Source organism: Lissotriton helveticus, chromosome 9 (genome assembly GCF_964261635.1).
Source record: "Lissotriton helveticus chromosome 9, aLisHel1.1, whole genome shotgun sequence".
Lineage (NCBI taxonomy): Eukaryota > Metazoa > Chordata > Amphibia > Caudata > Salamandridae > Lissotriton > Lissotriton helveticus.
Window position 1 is genome coordinate 238,407,435 of NC_136070.1, and position 27,130 is coordinate 238,434,564.

General features: G+C 45.9%; 1 protein-coding gene across 1 annotated transcript in view; it reads left to right on the forward strand.

The window, feature by feature from the left end:
* The first annotated feature begins 378 nt into the window (after window positions 1-378).
* The window catches only part of IVD (isovaleryl-CoA dehydrogenase), a 297,877-nt gene continuing 271,125 nt past the window's right edge, over window positions 379-27,130 (forward strand). Inside the window, exon 1 of the mRNA XM_078659802.1 lies at window positions 379-559. Coding sequence (XP_078515928.1) covers window positions 428-559 — 132 coding nt within the window. The 5' untranslated portion in view covers window positions 379-427. The remainder of the gene's footprint in view (window positions 560-27,130) is intronic.

The window sequence follows — 27,130 nt, forward strand, 5'->3', positions numbered from 1 at the left end:
TCGGGAATTTACTGCGGAGGTGGTCATTGAGGAGGAGAGAGGAGCGCCAAAAATCATTGTCGGCCCTGATAAGAAGAGCGCTTTATTATGCAATTCAAAGTAGTTGATTGAAAACGCGTTGCTCACCGTTTTTTCCAGGCAGCTTTGCAACTGTGTTTCCTGTTTCTTTTTTTGTAATTTTGTACCCCATCATTTGCAACAACGTCTCACATTTACCTCAACAATTCAATGTGTAGTTACCACTTTTACTTTTGCCCGGTGGAGCCTAAAGCTGATTGGCTGCCAGAACCTCTCCCATCCGGTCGCAGAATATGATTGGTGCACGACTCTTTCGAATCGCCTTTGACTAGCCGTGCGGCGACTGGTCCCCTTTCTGAATACCTTGCGGTCATTGGCTGAGAGCTGAACGGCGAGAACTACCGCAGCAATGGCGACACTGGTACGGAAAGCGGTGACCGGCGTTCTGAAGACCCATTGGAACCGGGGCCCCCTGGTGCGGGGCTGCTCCAGCGTCCCTGTGGATGACACAGTAAATGGGCTGAACGAAGAGCAGAGACAGGTGAGTGAAACGGAGATTGGAGGAGACCTTAACCTTCATTCCCCCTTTGACAACACTTCCGATTCGGGCACTTCTTTAGAATGAGGACTAGAGTATGCAGGGCCACGGAAATTATGCAACAGTGGAGGACCAAATTATGCGGCAGGGTTGGGTAAATCATGTGGCAAGAACGGCAAATTATGCAGCACTTTTTTTTTGTTTATGGTATCCATTATTTTGTCAATTTAAAACTTAACAATGTTCGTGCATTAGCTGCACCTGTTTACTACCATTTGTAACTCCCAAATATAGCAATAAACTACAGAAAAGTGACCGGTCCACTATTGCATAGGGCCTTCCACTGTGCGGGAACACATAATGTTTAGTTTTTAGTAACTTTTGAACCATTTGAGCTAGAAACAAGGATTGTTTTTGTTAAAATCTGTAGATTATGCAGAGGGTGAAGGATTATGTGGCAAACGCGGCAAATTTATAATTATGCAAAAACCGGTGCAGCGGCACAATCGCATAGTTCTAGTGTCCCCTAGTATATGGTATTGTTTTGCTGCAGTATCCATGCAGCACTTTCTATTTGTTTGCATTGCAGCACTTATGTTTTCTTTGAGCAGTATATTAACTGAAACAAGGGGTACAAAATGTTTTGCAAAATACCAGTAACACATGTGGTCTGTAGAAGTCGTTAGAAATCACGTTAAGAGGGTGATCCAGTTAAGGTGAATGGAAAATAAACAACTTTTTGGAGGATGTTAAGATTTGAGAATAGGTTGACCCTATTGAAGTCTGTGGAGGTAATTTGATGTCGGCAGGGAGATTGGGGTGGGTAAAAAGGTGACGCATGCCAAACCGGACACAAGTCGGTGGTAGACAGCATCTACCTACTATTTTCACAGGGTAGATCCATCCATTCTGCCAAGTAGCTGGACCCTACAAAAATAAGCTGAATTTTCAGACAACGTGACACGTTCAGGGGGCATTTTTATTTTCTCTTAGCTGGGCCAAAGATAAATTACCAAATTTAAGGGGCTTCAGGCCTCCTTTTGTTCCTTGCTGGGCGCTGTCTGGAGCCGCGCACTTACAAACTCAACGGAGGGGAATCAAAGGCACATAGCTTGTTATCACTTCACAGGTATTTAAGAGAGGCATGCTTTTGACTTTGTTCAGTCCCTGTATATAAGAGAGATGTTTGCACTGTAAAAATGTCCGCTGTATTGGTCTGTTCCAGTATTTGCACAAATAACAATTTAAATACCACTGTTTTTATTTCTTTTATAATGCTACTCATCCCTATGCAAGAGCACTTTATGTAACATACACATTATACACTAACAATAAATCATGTAAGTGTGTAACTCAATGTACAAGATGTTACATAACACAGTGAGGGTTACAAGGTGAAGGAGTCCTTTGTAGCTCACTGTGCCATATTGGAATGATTCCAATGTATGCACTGTAAGCAGAGGCGGTTTGCCCGTTTTGGGGGCACATGGGCATACAGCCTCCAACAAATGGCCCAGGCCTGTCTCTCTCCAATTACCTGCTGACATGTTACACTTTAACTCGAAAATAAGCATCTGTTTTCAAATTAAAATGCAACATCATGCCACCAACAAAGGGGGCATCGTTGTCCCTTTTTAACTGTGCATGTATCAGGTGGTTACTTTTTCAGCCCACCTCACACATTCTCAGTACATAGCAGACATGAAGCACTTTCATCTGGCAATGCAGCATGTCTGCTAATTAAGCTTTGGTGAGGCTAGTCACTCTACATCCCTTTATCCTATCAGAAGGCTCAGATATGTTAGCCAAAGAGCCAGGTCTTGAGAGTCTTCCTGAAGGTGTTCAGGGAGGGGGCGCGTCTAACGTCTGCCGGTAGCTCGTTCCAGGTCTTGGCTGCAATGTGAGATAAGGCTCTTCCGCCTGCTCTGGCTTTGTGGCTGCACGGGGTTTCGGCCAGTGCAAGGTTGGAAGGTCAGAGGTTTCTTTTGGGTACGTGGAAGTTGATTCTGTCATTGAGGTATTAGAGTTCTGCCTTGAACACAATCTTTTCTGTGCTGGGCTGCATTATTCAAATCTTAAGTGTTGTTTTTTTGTTGTTTTTTCTAGAACTCACTACTTGTTCATTATTAGGTCGAGCCAGCGCGCATGCGCTGCTCTGCAAGGCTTCTTGTAAGCATTTTAAACTTCTCTGTGTGAGTCTGACTCCCCCCACGCATTGGATTGGCCGTGTCATTTTGTTTTTGTAGCCTGCAAATGGCTAAAGGCGGGCGCATGTCCCACCTCTTTTGCAAATGTTCACTCTCGCAGCGTTTTGCTCTCGGGAGCAAACAGCAGCGCAAAGGGTGGCAGCAGCATTCTTCCTGGGTCAGGCTACACACAACGCACCGTGCTATTGCTTGTTATCTGAGCAGTGACCTCTGCATGCTTGTCATTTAATTGGGGAGTATTCAGGCAGGGTCTTCTTTCTCCTAGTGACACTTGTTTGTGAATGCTCTTTTATATGTACTTAAACACCTCATTTATTTGAGGAGTATTTTTTAGGAGTCAATTCATCTGACTTTTCCTTTGTTTTCAGACCCGTCCCTGTCAGTTCCTCCTTGATTTAGGCGGAGGTCTTTACCTCTTGCCTCATTTATTTTTATGCGAGGAGGGGTCTATGTTCCCGTTGCTCATTTATTCCCGTGTGGCCTCTGCAGGTTGTCACATATTACATTTTAGTGTGGTCGCCGCTCCTTTTTCTGGTTTGTTTGAGGAGCGTTCCCTGCTGAACCCTCGTTTACTTGTAGAGATACTCCTGTGTTCTCTCCTCCTCTATTTGAGATCCCGCCTCTGCTGTCCTCTCCTTTATTTCAGGGGTGGTCCCCAACCTAGACTTTAATTTATTTGAAGAGCGGATTCTTTAAACTGATTTAGACTCATTTATTTATTCTGGCCCCTTCCTTGTGTTCCTATGCCCGTGTCCCTCTGCTAACTGCTCTCTCGCACCACACTGAGGAGTTTCCTCTTTTATTTTTGCCCTCGCCCCCCTCTAACACTGGCTCTTATTTGGGAGACCTCCCAGCTCTGCTGTTCCCTCTTGCCCGCACCCCTTTAAATAGTTGATCGTGTTCCATTGACCGCCCACTTCATTTCCCCCCTCCTAGTTTGCCCTTCCTTTCCGCCTCCTCAGCTCGCCCCTTCGCTGCTTTACCTCCCCATTGTTTGCCCCCACCTCCTTCTCCGCTGCTCTCTTGCTCCTGTTTGAGAAGTTATTCCTACTGCCCTGCTCCACCATAGTGCCAATTCCTGCAAATAAACGTGTACCTGTCTCTTCACTTCTTGTAACTTGGGCAGGGACATTGGCTTCACCAATACGACAGTTACTATTATTGGGGCACTCACAGCTTGTTCACTCTTTGGTGGCCCTTGCGAGCCCCTTCTAGCTTAATTCGCTAATCTAGCAACCCCCGTCTACCAGTGACACACAAAGTAGTAGTAGATGTCGTAGCACCTAGGATAATGTGCTGCATGGCTAAATACTTATAAGGTCCCAAAGGCGAGACCTATTGGCTATGCCAATGCTTGTTTAGAAAATGCAATAGTTAATAATTTAAACGAGCACGCTAACAAGCAGTCTGTGTAATTCTAACATCTACGAACCACTGCAACGTTTGCAAGGTCCTGGACATAACAGTGGTAGTTGGAGCTGTAATAATGGTATGATATGTTTTTTCATATTAAAAAGACTTGTATCCCATTTCTTCCATTTTATTCGCATTTTTCTTATATATATATATATTTTTTTTTTGCACAGTCAGGCTTCAACTGTTTTTTTTTTCTTTCTTGTCCCTATGTAAAGCTCTCTGGTGGCATTGTGCCTCTCACACCGTGCACATCTTCATACTAAAATTAATAACACATTATAAATAAATACACAGGAACAATTTGTGTGATTATATAAAATCCTGGTGGGTCAATGCAATAAATCAGTGTTTTGGGCAATTACTTGGGGAGGGGAGGGGGGTCTCGTCAGGGGTATTAAGCGATTATAGAAGTGCCATTACAATAAGGAGTCATTGAAAATGAGAAATATGAGAAGATGGAAATTACAATCTTCCTCTATGGCAGAGGTCTTCAAACTTTTGGATGCCGAGACCCCCCTGCCAACATTTTCAAGCGTAAGGACCCCCTCCTGACAAAAATTTCTAAACCTCTAGGTTATGAGGATGGTGAGGACCAAATTATGCGACAGGCTTGACTAAATTGTGCGAGTAGAAAATGTAAATAATGTTCTGTGATGCAGCATATTTTGGGGTAGCATTGCTTTATTATTTAGAATTTTTTTTAAACACAGTAATACTGAGGAAAGATTTCACCCCATCAGTACCAGTTTATAACCAAAATACAGCAATTAACATCAGAAAGATGTCTAGTCAACCTCTGTGAAGGGCCTCCCAATCCGCAGGAATACGCGCTGCCACATTAGAAGCTCACCTGGCCATGGCCGGGAGCAGCAAGGGTGCATTCAAACCGTGGAGGTCTTTTGCAGAGTTAAGCAGTTTACCCATGCCCCTTTCCTCTCACCCCCTTCCTTCCACTTCCTTCCATCCCTCTCTTCTCTCCTCTCCCGTCCCCGGATCCCTCTCTCACATTGCAGGCAGATGGTTATTAGCCCCAGGACACCTTTTGGTAACAGTAGCGCACTACAATGTAAATAATAAGCAGAAGCAGGGTATCCACTAGACCCGAAATTCGGGGGGCGGGGGGGAGGGGGTTTTGGGGGGGGGTTAACACTCCCAGCCAGGGCTTGTCCAAGCACTGTTAGCATATGGTGCAACAGTCTTTCCACCTTCTCCATGAATTCCCTCACTACCACTCACCAACAATACACCTCATCTCTCTATAGCACCTGTCTGACAAACATTTCATTTTTTTATAGCGCTACTCATAGTTTACTCACACTCAGTTCTGTGATGTGCATGGTACATCTTCTTTGTACCAGGCACTTTAACCTTCTGCACTGTGTGGGTGACAAGAGTGCCCATGTGACTGCACGGTGAGCAATGCAACAGTGTGAGAGTAGGGTAAAAGGAGTGACTGCAGGGTGAGTGAGGTGACCATATGAATTTGGGTTCGGCGGTAAGTGCAGAGTGGGACGAATTAGTGCATGGTTAGTGATGGCCTTGTTTGAGTTAGCTTCAGATTGAGCAGTAAGGGGGGGACAGGTGAGTGAAGTGTCACATGAGTGCAGGGTAAGAAGTGTGCTCGTGTGACTGCAGGGTGAGGTACAGAGTGAACAATGCAAGCGAATTTTTAGTGCAGTGATCACTGTGAGAGCAGGGTGAGCGGGTGAATGGTGTGAGTGCAAGGTGATTGGTGTGAGTGCAGGGTGAGCGAGTGAATGATGCGAGTGAATGGCGATCAGTGTGAGTGCATTGTGATCAGTGTGAGTGTATTGTGATCGCTGGGAGTGCAGGGTGAACGTGAAAGTGAAGGCGAGAATGGAAGTGAGTAGTCTGAAAGCAGGGTCCATTCCCAGAAACTTGAAGCATAGGGTTTCAGATATAAGTTACACTATTGCTATAATGGCATTAATCAGGGTTCGAGGGTGGAGGAAATAAAGAATGTGCTGATCCTGCAACAAACTTCCAGTCTAATGATTAGGGTCACCAGCTCATTATTTTGATGGCCCAGAAATAAGCAGTCACCTACAGCTGTATTTTTTGCACTTATCTGTGAATACTTAGAACAGCAAATATAAATAGAAAGCACTTTTGATTGTGTTCTAGGGATGCCTCAATGATCCATGACTAATAATTAAAGAGAATAAAGACAGAAAAGTCACATAACTAATTAATACATAATTTTTAATTTATAACTCAATTTAGTGTCAAGAGCAGGTCTCTGCAGGATCTTTAAACAACACATAGCAGGGATGTTTCTGTTAGCAACACTACTGTATATTTCTTTTCATTAAATGCATTCTCACACTACAGCAGTAAGTGTAAAAATACAAATGTAAGGAATAGGCAGAGTGGGGGCCCAGGGGGGATCACATTTAATGAGTGTCTGCCGCCTTAAAAGCGATCATGATATAACTTAATTCCCAATGCAGGTGAGGCACTTTTCAGCTCTCAGATAACAGCGGTCGCCGCACAGCTGGAGTCAATGTGTGCCACTCATTTACTAACACTTCGCCCCCACGCATGCAGGCTGTGGATGGCTCCAATTCAGGATTCAATCAACAAGCATTAGTGGTACATAAACAGACTGTGATATCACTTCCTGAGTTTCCACTCATAGATCATGTGCACTTTTGTTTCACCTCAAACTCGATCTTCATTTAGAATGCAGAAATACATGCAGTCATTTCTTCTTTAAAAAACTATCCCCCGAAATCGCATTTCTTTGTCTGCTCCTAGCCATCCCCTCACCACCACTTCCTGCTGGTCAATTTAACTCCATCTCCCCTAAAGCATAGTTTAATGTGAGCGTGTTTAGCTTCGGCGCCTCGCTATGCCTTTCCCACCCATCACTGCATGTAAGGTGGCTGTTCTGTGTTTAAAAAAAGAGAAAGGCGCTGCTCTTCAAACGCTTCAGCAGGTCTTTAAAGACCATTAGCATATTTACATGCCTTTGTTAACTGATTACCAAAGCTTAGTTTTTTTTATGGTTCCAGTACCCCCTGGGCCCTGGAACCATAAAAAAACTAAGCTTTCGTAATCAGTTAACAAAGGCATGTAAATATGCTAATGGTCTTTAAAGACCTGTGAAAAACTCGGGATGGAGATAAGACTCCAGACACTGCCCAGCCGAGGCCCCAGAAGCGCGAACTGCACTGCAGCAGCCTGGGCTGAAAGACAGGAAGGGGGAGGAGGGGGGCTGAAGAGCCCTGGAGGCCAGGGCAGAAGTAAAACTGTGAAGGCGCGACCCCCTTTGCATCGCTCCACGGCCCCCCTGGGGGTCGCGCCCCACAGTTTGAAGACCCCTGCTCTATGGTATCAAATGTGAATGACATCACAACACTTTAATTTTAAGTGCACCTCATCTAAACTTTTAATTGTTTCTGCATGTACCTAATCCGCCATAATACAATGGTTTGACTTTCATTACCATTGTTGTTTTTGGATGTCAACTCAAACATTGTGATAGTAACAGAAAGGCCAACTCTGTGCAATTATTAATCTTTGCACGATAGTCAGAGGAACAGGGTGGACTGCATAAGAATCGTTTTGATGCATTACTTCATGCAGAGTGTTATTCTAAGTGCCATACTAAAGGTACCATTGTAGCCCAAATCAGAAGTGCTTGAAGAGGCACAACATATAATAATATTGTTGAACACTACGTACATTAAGGTGGATAGCAACACAAATATGACTTTCAAAAGGAAATACTCCTAGAAGAGTGATTTGTAGCAAGGGGTTTGGTGGCAGACATTGTAAGAATAAAGGTGGCGCACAGTAGCATGTGCTTTCGTGAGCCCAAATTGAACATACTATCATGCACCTACCTACACCTGACCGGTTCACATTCCCTGCAGGGCTGATAAACCCTTAGAAGTTGGGTAGCGATATTTGCTGGCAAATACTGCATGGACACCAGCCTCTTCTACAGTCCCATATTAATTTTCCCTGTCTTCCTGTTTCTTGCATTTTCTCTCTCACATTCTCCTTTTGCATCTCCCCAGTGCTGTTAATCTTTTTCTGCTCTTTTTTCCCACTTTAATGTGATGGCACCTCTCACTCTCTCCACTCTTTTTCAAACACTCTCCTCATGTCTCCTCTCTCTTTCTCTCCCCTTCTCTCCCCTTTTTAACCTATTGTTGTCTTGTAAGCTCACCTTGCCTCTACACTCTTCTCCTTTTTTTTCTCGCTCCTCTTTCTTTCTGGTAGTTAACGCCTATCCATTCTGTTTTATTTTCTGAATCCTGGTGCTTATAATTTTTATGTTATATTATAAAAGCATATTATTTGTTCCAGAATACCTAGAGTAATACAAAACGCGAAGAGCCACTCAATCACTCCTGGCTGAGTACATCTCGAACTTTTGTTAGCCGCTGTGGATGGCTTTCCCTTAGTTGACACCCCCCTAACAAAGATTAGAACCCGTGTCCCTCACGACAACTTCAACAGGCACAATAACCCATTGAACTGTCTCAAGAGAGAATGGTGGAGAGGGGTGGGCGATGAGTGAAAGAAAAGAATGTGCGGAGCTGCTGAAGAGGAGAAAGTTAACAGAAAATGAAGGGAATGGGAAAACATAATGCTGAGGACGGCAACTGAGTAAAAAGGCCAAATGAGATCAATTGAAAACTATAAGAAGGAGAGATAAGACAGCATGATGGAATGTAAAGAACATGTAACATGAAGGTGGTGAGGATGAAAATGATGTAAATGAGAAAAACGGGCAAAAGAAGACCAGCTAGAATAAAAGGCTGCCACGGCATATTCCCTGAACCTCACATTGCACTATCAAAGCAAACCTGTTCTTTTGCGGTGTGAAATGCTGGTCACAAATAACATGGACTTCATGGGCCTGAGCAATAAAGCTAAAGTTACGCAAAAGTGTACGTTTATTTTAGAATTCACAAAACTGCATTTTAGTGGTAAGTTTACGACTGTAGAGACTCCGCAGTTAGGAGTGGAGAACTCCACACATAAAAAGAAAGGTGTGTCATATCTTTAGTGAGTTCCAAAACAAATGTAAAGTTACACAAACGTGTAAGTTTACCTTTATCAGACCCTAAAAGAATTAAAGTAGCACTTGACTTAAAATTAGGCGTTCAACCATCTTTAGGGAAGGGTCAAGTGTTTGTTCTCATCTCTTAGGGTGTGAAGGAGCCTGCCTGGAAAAGCTGTCTGTTTTAGACTTTTTGGGTAACTGACCCCGATTATAAAATATCTCTGAAATGAGGAAAACAAGGTTGAGTGCTACCTGGAAGAAAGTCAGGCATTCAGATATGGTAGGCGTGATCTATCTTTAGCTATTAGTGTTAGTTTTGCTTCAATTCTGACCCAGTTTGTCTCGTTGAGTGATGTGGCAAAGCATCAGATTTAAGAAATCAATTGTGTGCGAGTGTGTCTGTATGTACTCGGGGCTTTAAGTACACTTCGCCTCAATGGGTGTTAAATTGTAAAATATAAAGTGCCAGGGCTCTGACCAGGAAGCCGCTGCAGCTTGAACCACCCATCGCCCCTGTCATCTCTGCCAAAACAGCTACTATCCATCTCTCTTGCATGTAAATGCGACAGTTCAGATAATACCAGGTCCCCGGTCAGGGCCCAGTGTGGCCGCACCAGTCGCACTGCCCTGGCTAATGTAATGGTTGGGGAGGCAGATGTTAGTAATTTTTAAATGTATATAGTTTTCCTAAATAACTGTTATACTGCTCATCTCTAAATTACGTGAGCAGCGCAACCTTGTGGCAGACTGCCCTAAGTGTGGTGTTGACAATTAGGTGCCGATGCCGAGCACCGGAAACCAATTAAGTGCAGGTGCTCAGCACCGGAAAGCGCAATCTCAAATTAAGCGAGTGAATTAAGGGAGTATTTTGCGCTTCTATACATTTCTAAGTAGAGGAATGTTTTTTTGTTGTTTTTTTTTGTTTTGTTTTTTACATTTAAGTAAATATCTGAGTTATAATAAAGAACTCCAGTGTTAACCTTGCTCACAGATTGTGCATTCACTGGCAGGACGGTTTCTGATTATTCACTTTCCTGTGCAGAATACGGATTTTTTTTCAGGAAAATGGTTCTCCTCTCTGTTTTGAAAACATTACATTTGTAAGCTGTCACAGCCTTTGAATTTCAAAATAGTTGCCTAATTCTAAATGCCTCGCATTATATGTCGGCGATTTTATTATATTGTCTTTTTTTCATGGTTATGTACAGCGCTCTGTAAAACCTATAAATAAATAATTGTTCTGTTTGATTTACAGTGGGACTTATTTTAAAATGATTTAATTACCTTTCTATGTTGTCTTTTTAAGGGATTAGTGAAACATTCTTATAGACCATAATTGAACATGTTTAACGATAAATATTTATTTACATAATTTTAACCCCATCGGGTGAAGTCAAAGGAAAACATTTTTTTTTATAGATTATCTCTACCAGGGGCACAAATCTTTTCATTTTAAATAAGAGTTCTGTCTGCAAATAGCTTTAGATAACTTAAAATAAATACAACCTAGCTTTTAAATACAACTTTTTACAAATACACACAAGTCCAATAAAATGTGGGTATTTTAAAATTAAGGCGGTAGTACGCAATAGATCAATTGGTGTGAAACCTAGGCCTTCGGTCTAGGCCAGCATTCTCCCCAGCTAATCCGCGTGCAGCACCACCTCACCTCGGCTCTTGAGCCCTCCGGTCTTCTGGGTTCGCACCGGCAGCCTGCCCGCCCTCATCTCTTTTACTGCTCCCCTTGTCTTCTCCTGGGAGACAGGTTAATCCTTGCGCTATTTTTGTTTTTTGTTAATTGTATACATTTCACGCTTTCATTTTGTTTCAGCCTTCCCGCTTTAATTTTTGACTTCTCACTTTATTTGGAAGTCAGCCTTTCCCACCCCTGCTGCCCCTCCTCCCGCCCCCCTCCTCTACTGAATGGCGGCCGCTGCGCAGTCGCAACTAAGGCAAGCACGTCAGCTTCCTTCCGTGGCCAGCGCCTGGAACCCTGGATCTCCGGAACCCCGCCGATACCTCTCTGCCGCCCTCCACGCACTCAACTCCGGAGGACACAACGACTGCCAAAGAGAAACACCGAACACCACCCAAGGACAGTTATTCTGCAGACATTGCCGACGATCCTTCACCATTGATTGCACCTCCAAGACCGCCGAATATTCGTCGGACGCCCTGACATGCATCCTCAACGTACGCTCCCTACACAGACCCGCCTTAGAGATCTGGGACCTGCTCGACACCCTCTCGCCTGACATCGCCTTCCTCATCGAAACCTGGTCTAACGCCACCTCCGGGCCAGACATCACCACCGCCATCCCCGAAGGTTACAAGATCCAGAGAAAGGACCGCCCCCACCACCCTGGAGGAGGACTCTCCATCGCTCACAAGACCTCCCTTCGACTCTCCACCTCCAACATGAGCGACCCCCACTCCAGCACAGAACACCTCCACTTCCAGATCGAGACCAACCCCAGGACCACGCTAAGGGGGACCCTCGCCTACAGACCCCCTGGTCCGCGCACCCAGTAAGCAACCACCATCGCACCCCACGCCATCACATCCATGGACTACATTCTACTCAGAAAACTTAATTTCCACCTTGACAACCGCAGCGACTCCAACTCCATCACCCTCCTGTTGGACCCGGCCTCGTGGCGTGGTCCTTCCCGACCCGTGCAGCTCCCCATAACCCTGAATCACCCGACCATTCCCCCCCATGGCCCACATCCCCGACACTGGACTTCCCCGTCCTCGCCCTCCATTTTCCGGGCACCCGAGGCAGAGACCCATGTCCCTGCACCTAAGATGGCCGCCCCGGCCCCAGCCCGACCTCGGCCTTCGGCGCCATACCTGGCCAGGGGGTAGAGCGCTCCCTGTGAGCAAGAGAGGGAGGAGTAGCTCGATCGCACCTCCCACCTCCCCTCGAGAGATGAGTTCGATCACCCATCCGGCCTCCCTGAGGGCTGGCTCTAGGCCTGCTGAGCGTCTGGGATCCCTCCAGACCCAAGTTGAAAGGATGAAAGGAGCCCCCGAGGCGGAACCCCCAACAACCAGCCCCCAGGTGCTAAGACCTCCACCTGCGAGGACTCCTGACATCAAAGGAGAGGGGTCCTATATCAAGGGTGGCGCTGGGACGATCAAGCAGTTGTATCCTGGACTACTGGAACCCTGCTGACCTCGTCGCAGCTCCCCTGCAACCTAAAGACTACCTGAGCCCTGCTGACGCTGTCGTGGCTCCTACCGAGCAGAGAAGGACTTCTGACCGAGACCACCTGAGCCCTGCTGACGCTGTCGCGGCTCCCTTGCAACCTAAAGAACCACCCGAGCCCTGCTGATGCTGTCGCGACTCCCCTGCACCCTTGAGAGCTCCTGAGTCCTGCTGATCTGATCGCGGCTCTCTAAGACCGTAAGAACTGCGACTTCCTTGCTTGAGCCCTGCTGATTCGATCGCGGCTCAGAGGCTATCCTGGTCCGGCTGGACCCAAGATCACCCCGTGTCCCCCGGCTCGAGGATTGAGAGCTGTGCGCCGGATACGCACCCGCAAGTGACTTTGAACCTTGAGACTGTCCCGCTACCCTACCCCTACTGAGACTCTTTGAGCCCTTGCTCGCCTGTACATAAGAATATGCGGATCATAAAGATCCATTTCTTTCGTGAAGATATAAAGAATACGTTCTCTTAACCCTACAGTGTGGGGTCCCTTTGTCGAGTGGTGCTAGGGCAGCGCGTACGATCTTAAATCGGAGGTCCTCTCCCGGAGGGGTCTCCCGCCAGTGCTCGGCTGTGTTCCTAGGAGAGGTGGGTCACAGGGTGGTCAGGTGTCGAGTCTGTCCTCCCCTGGGGTCGCCCCTCTAACTCCTCCTCAACAACCTCTCCAACCTCGGACTGAAACAGCTCGTCCCCACCCCCATGCACAGAGCAGGACACCTCAACCCCATCTTCGCAGGAGTGCCGAACAGCCAGTTCAGCCATACCTAACAGCCCCCCTGGACGGACCACCACTGCTTCACTTCACCTTCAACACTTCCACCGGACCCAACCAACCCCCACGCACGCCTCGTAGGAACTGGAGCAAGATCACAGAGGAGCACCTCAACAGCACCCTCCTCCTAGACCAACCCTGTGCCATGACCGACGCCAACTCCGCAGCCAAGGAATTTCACCGCTGGATCTCCAGCTGCACCGACCCCTGAAAACCACCTGGTTCACCACCGAACTCCAAGTAGCCAGGCACTCCTGCAGACGACTCGTGAAAACCTGGCCAAACCGGAAAACCACAGAAGACCTGAACAGCTACCGGGACGCCCTGAAGGAATACCACAAGCGTCTAAGAGACACCAAGTGGACTTTCATTAAGAATAAGATCCACACCAACGCGACTAACACTAAAGAACTCTTTAACGTCATACAGCAACTCACCAAACACCCCAGCGAAGCCACGGACATCAGACCATCCCAGGAACTCTGCAACCAGCTCAGCTCCTACTTCCATCGGAAGATCATGGCCCTCTACGATAACTTCAGCGAACAGCCCCAAGACACCCCCACCCCCTCGCAACCAACACAGAGACGATCATCATGACCTAGAATCCAGCCACCATCGAACACACCACTCTGACCATGAAGAACACCCACTCAGGAACCCCCAAGGACCCCTGCCCACTGCACATCTACCACAGGGCCGCCGCCGTCATCGCACCTGAACTTGGATGCACCATCAACGCCTCTTTTGAATCCGGCATCTTGAAGCCCACCGCCGACCTGACAGACCTGAAAAACTACCGGCCCATCTCTCTCCTCCCCTTCGCAGCCAAAGTCACTGAGAGACTCGTAAATACCCAGCTGACAGCCTTCATCGAAGAGAACTCCATCCTAGACGCCTCCCAGTCCGGATTCTGCAGCAACCACAGCACTTAGCAGACCCTCCAGCTTTTCGCTATTTGGCGATTCACGATAAAATCGCGAAATCGGCTAACTATTGCGATGGCCGCGATATTTGAAATATTTGCAGCGATATTTACAATAAAGTGTCTAACTGGGAGAAAACAAAACAAACAATGCCCTTTTATTGGCTGTGTGAACGCACGCCATTACGTGCCGCCGTCCAATACCTGCTTCCTCCTGGCCAAGCTGCGAGAGGCAGACCAGAAGAAACATTTCTGCACAGCTTTGCACTTAGCAAAAGGCGTGATTTAGTTGCCCACACCTGTCAAGGATCGGTTATAAACCCGGCATCACCATGACCCTGCAGCGCGTCTTTCAGTAATATCTATTAATTGGAGCTGTTTTAGTTTTCCTGTGGCCGGAACATCTGGCAGGTGAGCAGACCCTGCTCTCAGCAATGCCTTCTGATAGTGACTGACAGCAGCAGGTGTCAGAAAGTCAGGAGGGAAGTCTAGACAGTGTCAAACAGGCATGGTATTTCTCTGCTGTAATTTTAGCCATGTTTGATGATTTTTTTCACCTACCCTGTTCGGCACGGGTGCTTCGAGAAGTTTTTACTGAACTCGTGACATTCTCTTGGTTAATGTCTCCAAGTTGGACATCTCTTTAATATGTACTGCCGGGTATATTTGTAATTCATGGGTTCTGGCATTGTGGAATATTCGTCTGTTCCCTGAGGGGCTGATTGTTGATTGCTCTATTATTTCAGTACATTGTTTGTTTGATGTATTTATTTTATGCAGTGAAAGCAACCTGCCCTAAGGCAGCATGCATCTTCCCATCCGTCCCTCTGCTCAACTCGGTCTACAATAAAAACACACTGGTCCAGGGATGGCATTGATTTACTGTTTGGTGCTTGTGACTTTGCAGTCTACAGAATATACACACTCTATGAACATGGCCTACTTGTTTGGTGTGCTTCTTATTTTAAATTTGTAACCAAGCATTGCGAAAGCTAATTTGTCTGACCTTGGCCTGCGTCCAAATCAAGAACAGCCATGGGGCCAAGTCAATTTGAGGGTGTCCTGGTGCCAGAGAAGAACTGCAAGTGCTTCAGAAGATGTGCATGAGTCTGCAGGAAATGCATGCGATGTAAACCCCATACACCACAGGACACTGTGGTCATCTCACAAGTTGCTGGGAATGGGGCAGAGTTTCCTACAACCAGAGAGCAGAGGTATGTGGAGGGTCTGCAGCAACACATCTGGTGCGAGCCACAGGAGGTCTGGGTTCTCAGGGGAGAAGCATTGGATAAGGAAAACTGCCATTTCTTGGCCTAGAATCAGATGCTGGAATGCAGAGGAGCATCGTGGGAAGACATGAAAAAGACAGTCTTGAACAAGGGTAAGGCCGTACATTGCTGAAAACATTCACTGCCTTCTCTAGCGCCTATTGACAAATCATACCCTCCAGCACTTTGCAATTCCAGGGCTTTAAGTGGGCCGGGTCTGGCCGGTGCTCAGCACCAGTAGTTCTTAAAAGCAGGTGCAGAGACGGTTGGTTCCCTATCGTGCTCTCCATTTTTATCCTCCGGGTGAAAACAAACAAAAAACCTGCAGCTGTCACTGCTTTAGATGTAATTTTAAAGAAATTTGTTTTTCAGTTTTATGCAGTGCACCTTGGAGCTCTTTACATGAGCATGTTTTGAATCATACATAGGATGTTGAGCTGACATGAGGCGCGAACCACGCCGCAACCTCGCAAACAAGAACGAAAACTGATATACAACAAAGTCACAGTTGTGCTTATTTCTCTTATGCCTATTTCACAGTGTCAGTCAGTCAAACAAAACTTTATTTGGTTTGTTAAAACCTTAAAAGTACATTTTCCACATTCCGTGAAGAGAGAAAGAACAACAGCATAACATGACAATATTCAGCAAGGAGAAAAAACAGCAGCATAACATGACAATATTAAAAACACAATTACACCTCAAGATACGTGTAGTTTAACTTCACTTGTTCCTTTTAAAACGGAGTATTATAAAATTTGTTTGTTAAAAACGCTAAAATCTTACCTATGCGTAACTTCCTCAGAATGCAATTTTTACTACTATTATAACTTAATATCTTTACCTTTATTCGGAGGTAAGGGCTGCACTATACCTATTCTTCTGCGCATTTGAGGAACAACTTAACTTTATTCATATATTTCCCCAACGCACAGGCTATATCTAAATTCTCCATATTCACCAGAAGAGTTGCAGCTTGCATTCTGTGTGTAATCTTATATTTTTTAAAAATCGGGCATAAAAACTCCTTTCGAAGATCTAAAAATCTTGTACAATCTAATAAAATATGTAAAATATCACAGGTGGTTCCTAAAGTGCAAGTGCATTTCCCATTACATCCTATCATTAGGTTTCGAACCCCGTTATTCGCATAACCTGGGTTTATGCCAATTCGCATTTTTAAGACTTCTCGCCTCAGGTTATGGCTGGGTAGCCGATCCACGTAGGGGAAGTGTTGGCTGCTCTCCCAAGCCACTTTCATGTGTGCTACCGAGGACTTTTGAGCAAGGTAGTCCCGATCATAACTACGGGACATATTGACCCCTTGAAACTTTAATTCTTTTTTCCCAAATATTATGGGGTCATGCGGCAAGCATACCTTCAATTCTAACACCCCATAAGCCTTACTTATTGAAGCTCTCACCTCTTTTGCCCAGGGAAGCTCACTAATCGTAATTTCCTCCTTAGCCCACTGGGAGATTTTAGTAAGTTCCCCTACACCCAACCGCTGCCAGAAGCGTACAAGGCTCATACAAGCTGTTATAGCCCAGGAGGTTATTCCCAGCTCCAGTCGTGCTGCCTGCACCATAGAGGTTTTGGGCAGCGCGAATAAGCTTTTTAATATATTTCCCTCCTCTCTATCCCAGGAGGTCTTGCCACTAGTATAAAGGACTTCGGCTCCATACAAAAATTGTGGGGGGACCATTGCTTGATAGGCTTTTAAGACCGGCCTATCTGACCTTTCACCATAGGTATTATTAAATCTTTTTAGGCCTTTGACTGACGCCAATGCCCTTATTTTTAATGCTTGCAGGTGTGTGTGCCATTTCAAGTTACCTGAGAACCACATTCCCAAATATCTGTAATTGGTCACCCTCTCAAGCAAAACTGTGCCAAGATACCACGAGAACTTCGCTTTCCTTCTCCCAAAACATACAATTTTAGTTTTATCCATATTTACCACTAATTGTTTACTCGTGCAATATTCTTTAAACCTATTTAATTTTCTCTAGAGGCCTATCTCCGTTTGGTCCATAATTACTAGGTCATCGGCATAAAGGAGGCACGATATGTGCTTTCCTCCCAATTTCGGGTTTGCCCCTCTAACATCTCTTAATACTTGGGGTAAGTCAGCTAGAAACAGGGCAAACAGCAGGGGGGCTAGGACGCACCCCTGCCTTAAGCCGTTCCCAATAGGGATTCTCCCAGTTAGTCCTCCGTCCGTGAGCTGACATGAGGCGCGAACCACGCCGCAACCTCGCAAACAAGAACGAAAACTGATATACAACAAAGTCACAGTTGTGCTTATTTCTCTTATGCCTATTTCACAGTGGAGTACTCTGCTAAATCAGTAAGACTGAAAAGGAAAGATTATGAGTACAATAAACTGCCGCAATAATGCCGCTAAATTTCCATTTTTGTGCCGCTAAATTTGCAAATCAATGCCGCAATATCCTGGGGGGTCTGACTTGGGCAGCCCTCCTCGCTGCCACCGACGACATCTGCATGCTACTAGACCAGGGACACACCGCAGCAATCATCCTGCTACACCTCTCCGCAGCCTTCGACACAGTCTCACATCACACTCTCACAGCCAGACTCCATGAAGCTGGGATACGAGGAACTGCCATCTCCTGGATCCAATCCTTTCTCTCCGGGAGAACCCAGAGGATCAGACTCCCTCCATTCGTCTCCGAATCCACATAGATCAACTGCGGAGTACCCCAAGAATCATCACTCCGCCTCACACTCTGCAACATTTACATGGCCCCCCCCTTGCCGCCATTGTCCGACAACACGGGCTCGACATAGTATCATACGCCGACGACACCCAGCTCATCCTCTCCCTCACAAAGAACCCTGAAGACACCAGACACTGCTTCCAGGAAGGAATGAGGGACGTAGCCACCTGGATGAAAAGCATCTGACTGAAGCTCAACTCGGAGAAGACCAAGGTCCTCATCCTCTGACCCTCCACCTCCGCCTGGGACAACACCTGGTGGCCCTCTGCTCTCAGGAGTAAACCCACCCTGACAGACCACGCACGGAACCACAGCATCATCCTCGACTCCTCCCTCACCATGACCCGCCAGATCATTTCCATAGCCTCCACCAGCTTCAACTGTCATCTGGATCTTCCGCAAGAGCTTCAAATGGATACCCCCAGAATGCAGAAGAAACCATCACCCACGCTCTCATAATCAGCCGACTGGAATACGGCAACGCCCTCTACGCCAGAATCAACAAAACCCTTCTCCACAAGCTCCAAACCATCCAGAACGCCGCAGCCAGACTAGTCCTCGGAACACCACGACACGAACACATGACCCAACACCTACGTGACCTCCACTGGTTCCCCTTCGAGAAGAGAGTAACCTTCAAACTGCTCACCCACTCCTACAAATCCCTCCACAACATCGGATCCAAATAACCCAATGAGAGAGTATCCTTCCACGTACCCAAGAGGAACCTTCGTTCTGCAGACCTTGCCCTTGCAGAAACCCCCCGCAGAAACCGAGCAGGCAAAAGAGCTTTCTCCTACGTCGCAGCCAAAGCCTGGAACGAGCTCCCTGTCCACATCAGACGCTCCCCCAACCTCCACACCTTCAGGAAGAACCTTAAGACCTGGCTCTTCGACTGAACCAGAGCTGCACCTCCTCCCTCTCCCTCCAGCATCTTGAGACCCTCACGGGTGAGTAGCACGCTTTATAAACCCCCTGATTGATTGATTGAGAACCTGGATAATATCGAGAAAGGGGATGCTGAACAAAGGTAGGGATCTTTCATTAATTATTTCATCCCTTTGAAAGTTTATTATGCCGTAAAGGACTAAAAACACCCCCCACCCACACACACTTTTAAAACAGCTGTTTTTATATTTGATATCTGCAGCCATTATCCCTCGTGTTCATTTACTTCAGCCTGCTCCATACGAATAGTTTTCAATTAAAATGCTCTGTGAGAATATACAATGTTTGCAATTTAGCTGTTAGACTGCTGCTGTTTGGCTTAGCAGGTAATTTTTTTTTACTCGCATGAAGATATTATCGAATTGATAAAAATGTGCCCTCTGTTTAGCTGTCTGGAGCACTAACCATAATTTCCGTGCAAGTTTAAACCCTCCTTTTGTTCATTTATTGCAGTCTCTTCCTTTAGGAGAGGTTTTCGGTCGGCTCTATAGCTACTTTTCTAGTAATATGGGGCACTTCACATATTTCATTACTAGAGAATGTTGTTCATTAGAGTTCTAAGGTGAAGCTGTAGCAGAACAGTGGGGAAACAACTGAGGGGCTGCTGAGGAAGAGAGAATGTTTTACCCCTGCAGGACCATGAAACTTTTATACTGAGCATAGACATGTTGGTAATTAGGTTTGGTACTTTTCTTTTTCACAGTTTGTAGCTTTCTCTAACTTGCTCACATGCTTCTGAACATTGTGCCAGCTATCTGCCTTCAGAACTTGCTAATATCCTGATATCCTCTAAAACTTGTTGGAGAGTAACAGATTGGACATAGATCGTTGGTTGTAGAATCCAATGGTTATATCAGTCAACAAACCTTGCTCTGCCTACGATGTGGTTGGCATATAAAACGTTGTCTGGGGCACAACCATTCCTGATAGTGGGAGTGAAACAGGAAATGATGGATGATCTGGAGCGGGAGATTCAGGATATGGAAATCCTTCTCCATATCGGGGCGGTTGACGCACTATTGCACAGATTAACCCCTTCGACGCTGATGACGAGCTGGGCTCGTCATGAGGTAGCCTCCTCGCACGCTCATAACGAGCCCAGCTCGTCACGTAAAGTGCGATTTTGAAAAACCCAGCGTACGGGCGGATTCCGCCCGCACGCATGCGGTTAAACCTGGAACAGCAGTAATGTAGAGACCTTGCAGCTAGTGCAGTGTTTGCAGCACACTGAGCAGCATCCATATGATGTGGGTAACAAAGCTGGAAGCTCCTGGCCTGACTGGATAAACAGTACAAGTTCCAAAACTTGGTCAGGCGGTCAGGAACGCAGTGGGTGAGCCCGTGAGAGGGGGCGCACACATTGCTGAAGTATTTGCCGCTTATTTCACCCAGCTCTAGTCACTTGTGGTGACTATGATGGCTGCAGAGGCAGCAACATTTCTCCAAGATATCTGGCTACTGCGATTGAACCAGGAAGATAACAATTACCTAGAGGCTGGCTTGGAGAGATCGAGGCAGCGATTCGAGAGCTGCAGACTGGGAAAATCCATTGGACGCAATGGGCTTCCCTTGGAGCTGTACAGAGGCATGGCCCAAGATCCTCCAACAGTCAATGGCTCTGTATGAGGAAAGAATGGCTATAGGTACCCTCCCGCAGGTCCAGTAACTGGTCCCCAGTCATAGTGCTACCCAAGAAGGTGAATCCCCCTGATGGATGCACCTCCGACAGACCTGCTTTAGTTCTGAAAACTGAGGTGAAGATACTGGTGTCACTACTGTGAAAAGTGAACCATTCCCTGATCCAGCCAGCCAAACCAGAGTGCACAGCCCAATTTCGGGTGATTATATGGGTTGCTGCGGCAAATAGAGAGCCTGCATGAAAATACCACAGTGATGTCCCTAGATCTAAGGACATCACAGATGGCATTTTGACATGCTGAACTAGGGTTACATGTTTGCAGTTCTGGATAGGTTCGGAGTTGATCCACAATACAACCAGCGGTTTAAACTACTCTACAGCAGCCTGCTTGCCAGGATCAACGGGGCCTACTCATCAATATTCAAACTGTCGGGGTAATCTGACAAGGAAGCCCACTGCTGCCATTGATATTTGCTTGGCACTGGTGTCATTGGCCACTTCGGTTCAGCCGGATCCACTGGTAAGAGAACTAGACTGAGGCACCACATGCATAGAGCGACCGTACCATGTACTCAAGTTTGGCCTAGTAGGAAATGGTGCCATTTTACATGTACACAGTTGTTTCCAAAAGTTGCCTTAACTTTGATACATCAACTTTTGACACACATTTGCATATGTGACACTTGAGTTAGTTTCTTGAAAACGCCCATGATCCCTGTCACTACTGATCTTAATTTAAAGCGCCTAGACCATCAGGCAATTTTAAGAACCTTGCACCTATGGAGCTCCCCTGAGTTAATCAGGTACTGGGAAGTATTAGAAGAGATTTTAGAACTCGATCAATCAGTTTCTCTATCGTGGGTGAAACATGTGCGGACATGGTTCTGTAAACTGGGGCTTAACCACTTTTGGGAAACTGCCAATTTGCCTGACACCATCCGCGAAAAAGACTCTAAAATATTTTTGGGGCGTACATGCAAAATAGCGTTTCACACAGCTCTGCTAATGGTAGGCTGACGCATCAGTTTCTCCTAAAAAAAAAAAACCCTCACGTTTTATGAACCATATCTGGACAAAGTTCAACCCCAACTTGCAAAATCCTATTATATATAGTTGCGCCATGGTATTCTGCAAGTTAACTCTAATACAACTAAATGGGGCTGCAAAAATGGTGAGCTCAATGACGATAGTTGCTGTCTGTGTGAACTTAATACCCCAGAAAACAACTCCCACACATTATTTTGTCCAGCATATGGTCTTCCCAGTCGTAAATGGATTAAACCTTCATGTCGGAATCTGCGTATCCAATCATGTTTAGATGCGACAAGAATTTTAAAAACTGACACCACACAGAAAATTGTTTTTTGTGTCCGTATATTTTTATTTGGTGTTAACGTAATATGAGCAAAGAAAGGTATGAAACTCTAACATAGTATCATGTTATGAGGTCCTATTATGCAGGCACTTGTTCTCTCTAACTCCCAGTGGCCATCGACCACCTGTATAGAGACTATTCTGGAATAGTAAGGAAATATAAACAGCTCTGGCACTTCACAGCATTGGCACTTTTTGTTTTGCACATTATAGCATTTGCAGTTTATGTATGCCTAAAACCCAAACAATGAGCTGTTTTTTATGCTTTTTCTACCATTTTGTAAGTTTATAGCCCACCTGTTAATTTTAAAATCCCTTGTTTAAATGCTCGAATTTGAAAATTATCTTTTTGTTTTAGTAAATTTTAATTGTTTTTAAGAGGTCGGTTTTTAATAACAAATTAATATTGAACATGTACAGAATAACTGCCTAAAAAGACGATTACTGTATTTGTAAATGTACATTTGTGAGTCTTTCGTTTTTGAATGCTTATTTGCTATTGTCTTGCATCGTGTATGGTTTTTTAAACCAAATAAAGACTATTGAATTGAAAACACCAGCATGCTGAAGCCTTCGCCCAGCAGCTCACTGACCTCTTCATGAGGGGTGTCCGGTTCGTGGCCAAGACAGGATCGTACACTCTTGCCCTCTAGGAAAAGAGTTAAGATCATCCAGAAGGGAGTTTCTCGGCAGACAGCACATTTACACCTTAGGTTAGGGTTTGCATCGCAGGAGTACCCTACATTGTTATAATACTGAATATAAATGCATATATAAGTAATCTAGGAAAGATGGTGGAGCTCTTCATTTTATCTTCTGTCTTGACAATTATTATAACTTGTGTCTGCTTTTGTCTATTGATCATTACAGCACATATTTTCTATACAAGAATCACTTTGGTTTAATAGATATTGAAAAACATCCCTTTGTGTATTCTTTGTATATTGCTCAGAGCAAAAGAGAGCACAGGTACCAGAGCGAAAAGTTCTAGATCTCTCACCACAGATCCTGTGGGAACTGGGTTGTCCTATTCAGTAGTTGCCAGAACTGTCCACTCCCAGTCTAGGTTGGAGGGGCTAATGGCGGCATTGTGAGCTAGCTGATCCAAGGGACGACTTACCCTGCTGGGTGCGAGGAATCTGTCTGGCACCATCCTAAGTTTGTCGTCCACAAACGTGCAGTTATTACTGATAGTGGAAACTACACGAGTATTTCCTTGTACGCAAATGATATCCCCAACGCTGCGGACCCTGAGGTGACGGATCCAGAAGTATGCAAATTCTTACGAACTTTGGCAAATATTTAGGATATGTCATTAACTGGCATAAGTTCCTAATACTCCCACTTGAGGGTCCGATGCCGAAATTCGCACTAGGCTGTGGATTGCAGGTTGTAGTGGGGGTATTTCAATACCTTGGTATCTGTGACCAGTCAAATGGTTACCATGCTCCTGGAGAGACTGAGAGGTGACGTGAGACACTGGCACACCCTGCTAGGCTCCCTGCTGGGTAGGACTGCATTATTTAAGATGATGTCTCTACCTCGCTTACTGTATGTGTGGAAAATTCCCCTTTTGACGTACTTAAAATATACTTCAGGTAGATAATTGCTATGGGATGGCAGCCCAGCAAGGATCAGCCTGAGCAATCTGACCTGATGGAGAAATAGCCCTGTCAGCCATCCGGAAATACTACTGGGCAACCCAGTTGGTGATTGTCAATGACTGGGCCTTCATTGCCCACTTTGAACAAGCATTACGAATGGACAGGAATGTGGTGGACGACAACGACTATTCTGCAGCACCATATAGAAAGAAGTACCTGGTTGAAATGCTCCCACACACCAGTACAGTGATTAAAATCTGTGAAGAGGTGACAAACTATCTAGGATGGGGGAACAAACTTACAAGGGTTGCTCAGCTGTGGGGTCAGTGTCATTGGTGCCCTGGGAAGTCTGCAGGGATTCACAAAATGGGAAGTAATCAGAATCCCCACAGCTGGGGACCTGTGGGGCAGCAAAGATGTAGTTCTCCTACTCAAACTCGTGTAAGAATATAAATTGGCAGCCACATAGACCTACCGATAACTGCAGGTCAGACATTCCCTGCAAGCAATTATAACAACAGTTGAAGAGCTGGAGGAGTACTCCCCTTTACAGTACAGATTGTTGGGATATCCTGTGCCTAATAAAAACAACGTTCCTTACGTATAGAACCATCTTAAATCACACACCTGACACCCTACAAAAGCTTAGGGCACAGTGGGAGGAGGAAATAGGGGAACTTGATGAGAGAGTAGGAGGTGGCACTCAGGGCCCTTGGCAACTTGAGATACTGCACTGCTCCTACTACTCTGGAAAACTTTTATTAAAAACGGGAAGGCCTACATCAAACCTGTGCCTGCGGGGATATGGGCAGGAAGGAATTTATTTGACCTCATATCCTGTGGCCTTCCCTTTGGTGCAGACAATCTGACATAGATTTAGGGAGTGCATGGCGACAGATTGTAAAAGAGCGGCAAAATGTTGTGTTAAATGTTTGGGGAGGCACAGAGGCTCCAAAATACCAGAAAATTGTTTCCTTCTTTCTAGATCATTAGAACTAAAGGTCTATGGTGCAGGCTGCTCGTTTGGGTTTTCTGCCCTAAATTGCGCTCTAAGGACAGCAGTGGGTATGGCTGACACAGGAAGGTCTAATTTACTATTCGAACTCCAGTCCTGGAATATTTTGGGGAAAGTTATACATTCTCCAAGTATTTTTAAGAAGAGTTAAAGTAGTAATTCTGAATGCCAAAAAGTGCTGCCCTGAGAGCGCAGCTCAAGGCAAATAATTTTGCTATCTAACCTTTATTTGACTTGGAAACAAAACATGACTGTATCGAAGGCAAAAGTTCCTCTAATACAAACTGCCTTTTGTTTTTTTGACTCGCTTTAATCTTCCTATGCTGCACGAGTGACCACATTAAACCCAGATTTTCTTTTGTATCGCAGTGCGTTTTATTTTCCACTAGTAACTTTGCTTTCCAGAAGCATCAGATGGATCTGCATTTTTGGACTCAAGTTAAATAATGAATGTTCCTTTATTTCATGTACAAAAATTGTGGCCAAGTGGGCTGGAGATGGAGAACGCGGAGGAGCCCATCACGCGCGCTTTCCTGGCACAAATGTTCTCTACCCTTCGTGAGACTATACAGGCACTCAGAAAGATCTTTTACAAGGAAATAAAGGAAGTGCGCCGTCACATCGAAGAAGTAGGAGAGCGAGTCGCCACTATGGAGAAGCATGAACATGCTCGGGACAAAGAAGTGGAGCCCTTCCAACAAGAGGTGCTCTGCCTGCAGGCGCAACAGATAGATCTCTAGGCCCACGCGGAGGATTTGGAGAACCGGTCTTGCCGGAATAATATACGGATCAAGAGCGTGCCACCTAAAGAGGAGGGGGCGAATGTCACCCACTATCTCTAGGCCCTCTTTCAGCATATTCTGCAAGAATCCAAAGACTTTTACATCAAAATTGACAGAACACATAGAGGGGGACTGCAGAGAAAAGCACCGGCACCCCCCCAGACATATTAGCTTTCCTGTTGGTCCTACAAGTTAAAGAAGTTCTACTACGGAAGGCAAGAGGTGCTCAGCCATTAACACATCAGGGACATGCAATCGCTCTATATCAGGATCTGGCGGCGATCACCTAACCGAAAAGGTGAGCTTTCCGTCCAGTCAGGATGCATCTCCGTAATCAAGGCATTGCATACTCCTGGGGGCACCCTTTCAGCATTATTTTCAAAAGGGACGGTAAAATGCAGCAACCTCGATCCTTCTAGGAAGCATACCGACTCCTTGGCATTGAGAAACCCCAGCAGGGAGATGCGGGGAGAGGTGATCTGAAGGGCCAGAGAGACCGGTGGTGCCGAGCTGGTGGAAACAGGCTCAGAGCGGTGACATCAAAACAGAGCTCCAAGACTATGGCACAAGAGAAACAACTGGTTCTTAACACTTTGTCCAACGCATCCAGTTCCAGGGATAAAGATTGAGAGGACACAGGGGTCACATAAGTAGTGAAATGCAGTGCCGGGGAGTGGTGGGCAGAATCCCAGGCAGCGGGGAGGATTTACTGGCCACACGTTGCACCCTACAAACTGGTTCACCAAGGACACGTGGATGAATTCTGTGGATCCTGGACTTTTAGGGGAACATTTTCTTAATTGTTTAGTTGGGGTTGGGGGGGAGGGGAGGTGTCTCCAGGCTCCAAAGTCTGTGTACTTCGGGTTCCATTCAGATGGTTACAGCTTCAGCCACCAGGCAGGCAGATCGGGGAAGCGGGGTAAGAAGAGCTAGTCCTGCGGTCTGGCGGCTCAGCGTCTACCAATGCCTGATATGATTAGGGAAGTAGCAAAAGTTCTCACGCTCAATGTCTAAGGGCTCAATAACCCCATTAAGAGGAGGGCAATTCTTTCCTATTTAGAAACTAAGGAGGCAGATGTGTGCCTCCTGCACGAAATGCACCTCTTATCCAAAGACTGGCATCGAATGCGTTCCAGGGTGCTCCCTCAACAGTTCTTCTCTTCCACGGGGGAGAAAAAGGTGGGGTTTCCATTTTAATAGCCAGACGCTGTAAAGGGGTGGTGAAAGAGAAAGTATCCGAGATAAAAGGACGGCTATAGGGGTACACTATCCAGTTTGGGGCCCAATCACTGGTCCTGGGCTCCATATATGCCCCCAATTCAGGACAGGAGGGATTCCTGAAAACTGCTTTAATGGAGGCGCTGGTTCCGCAGATGCGCATGACTTTGGTGGGAGGGGACTTGAATATGGTCATGGACGCAAACAAAGATAGATCCAAAGCTACTATACATTAAAAGAGGGAGATATCCGTGAAAGGGAAGCTCTGGTTACAAGAGATGGGTCTGGTGGATATTTGGCGGAAGGCCCACCCCAAAGCGACACAATATTCCTTTTTCTCGCACACACATAATCATATTCCCACCTGGACTACTTCTTAGGGACGACAGAGGTCAATAAAGCTGTGTCAG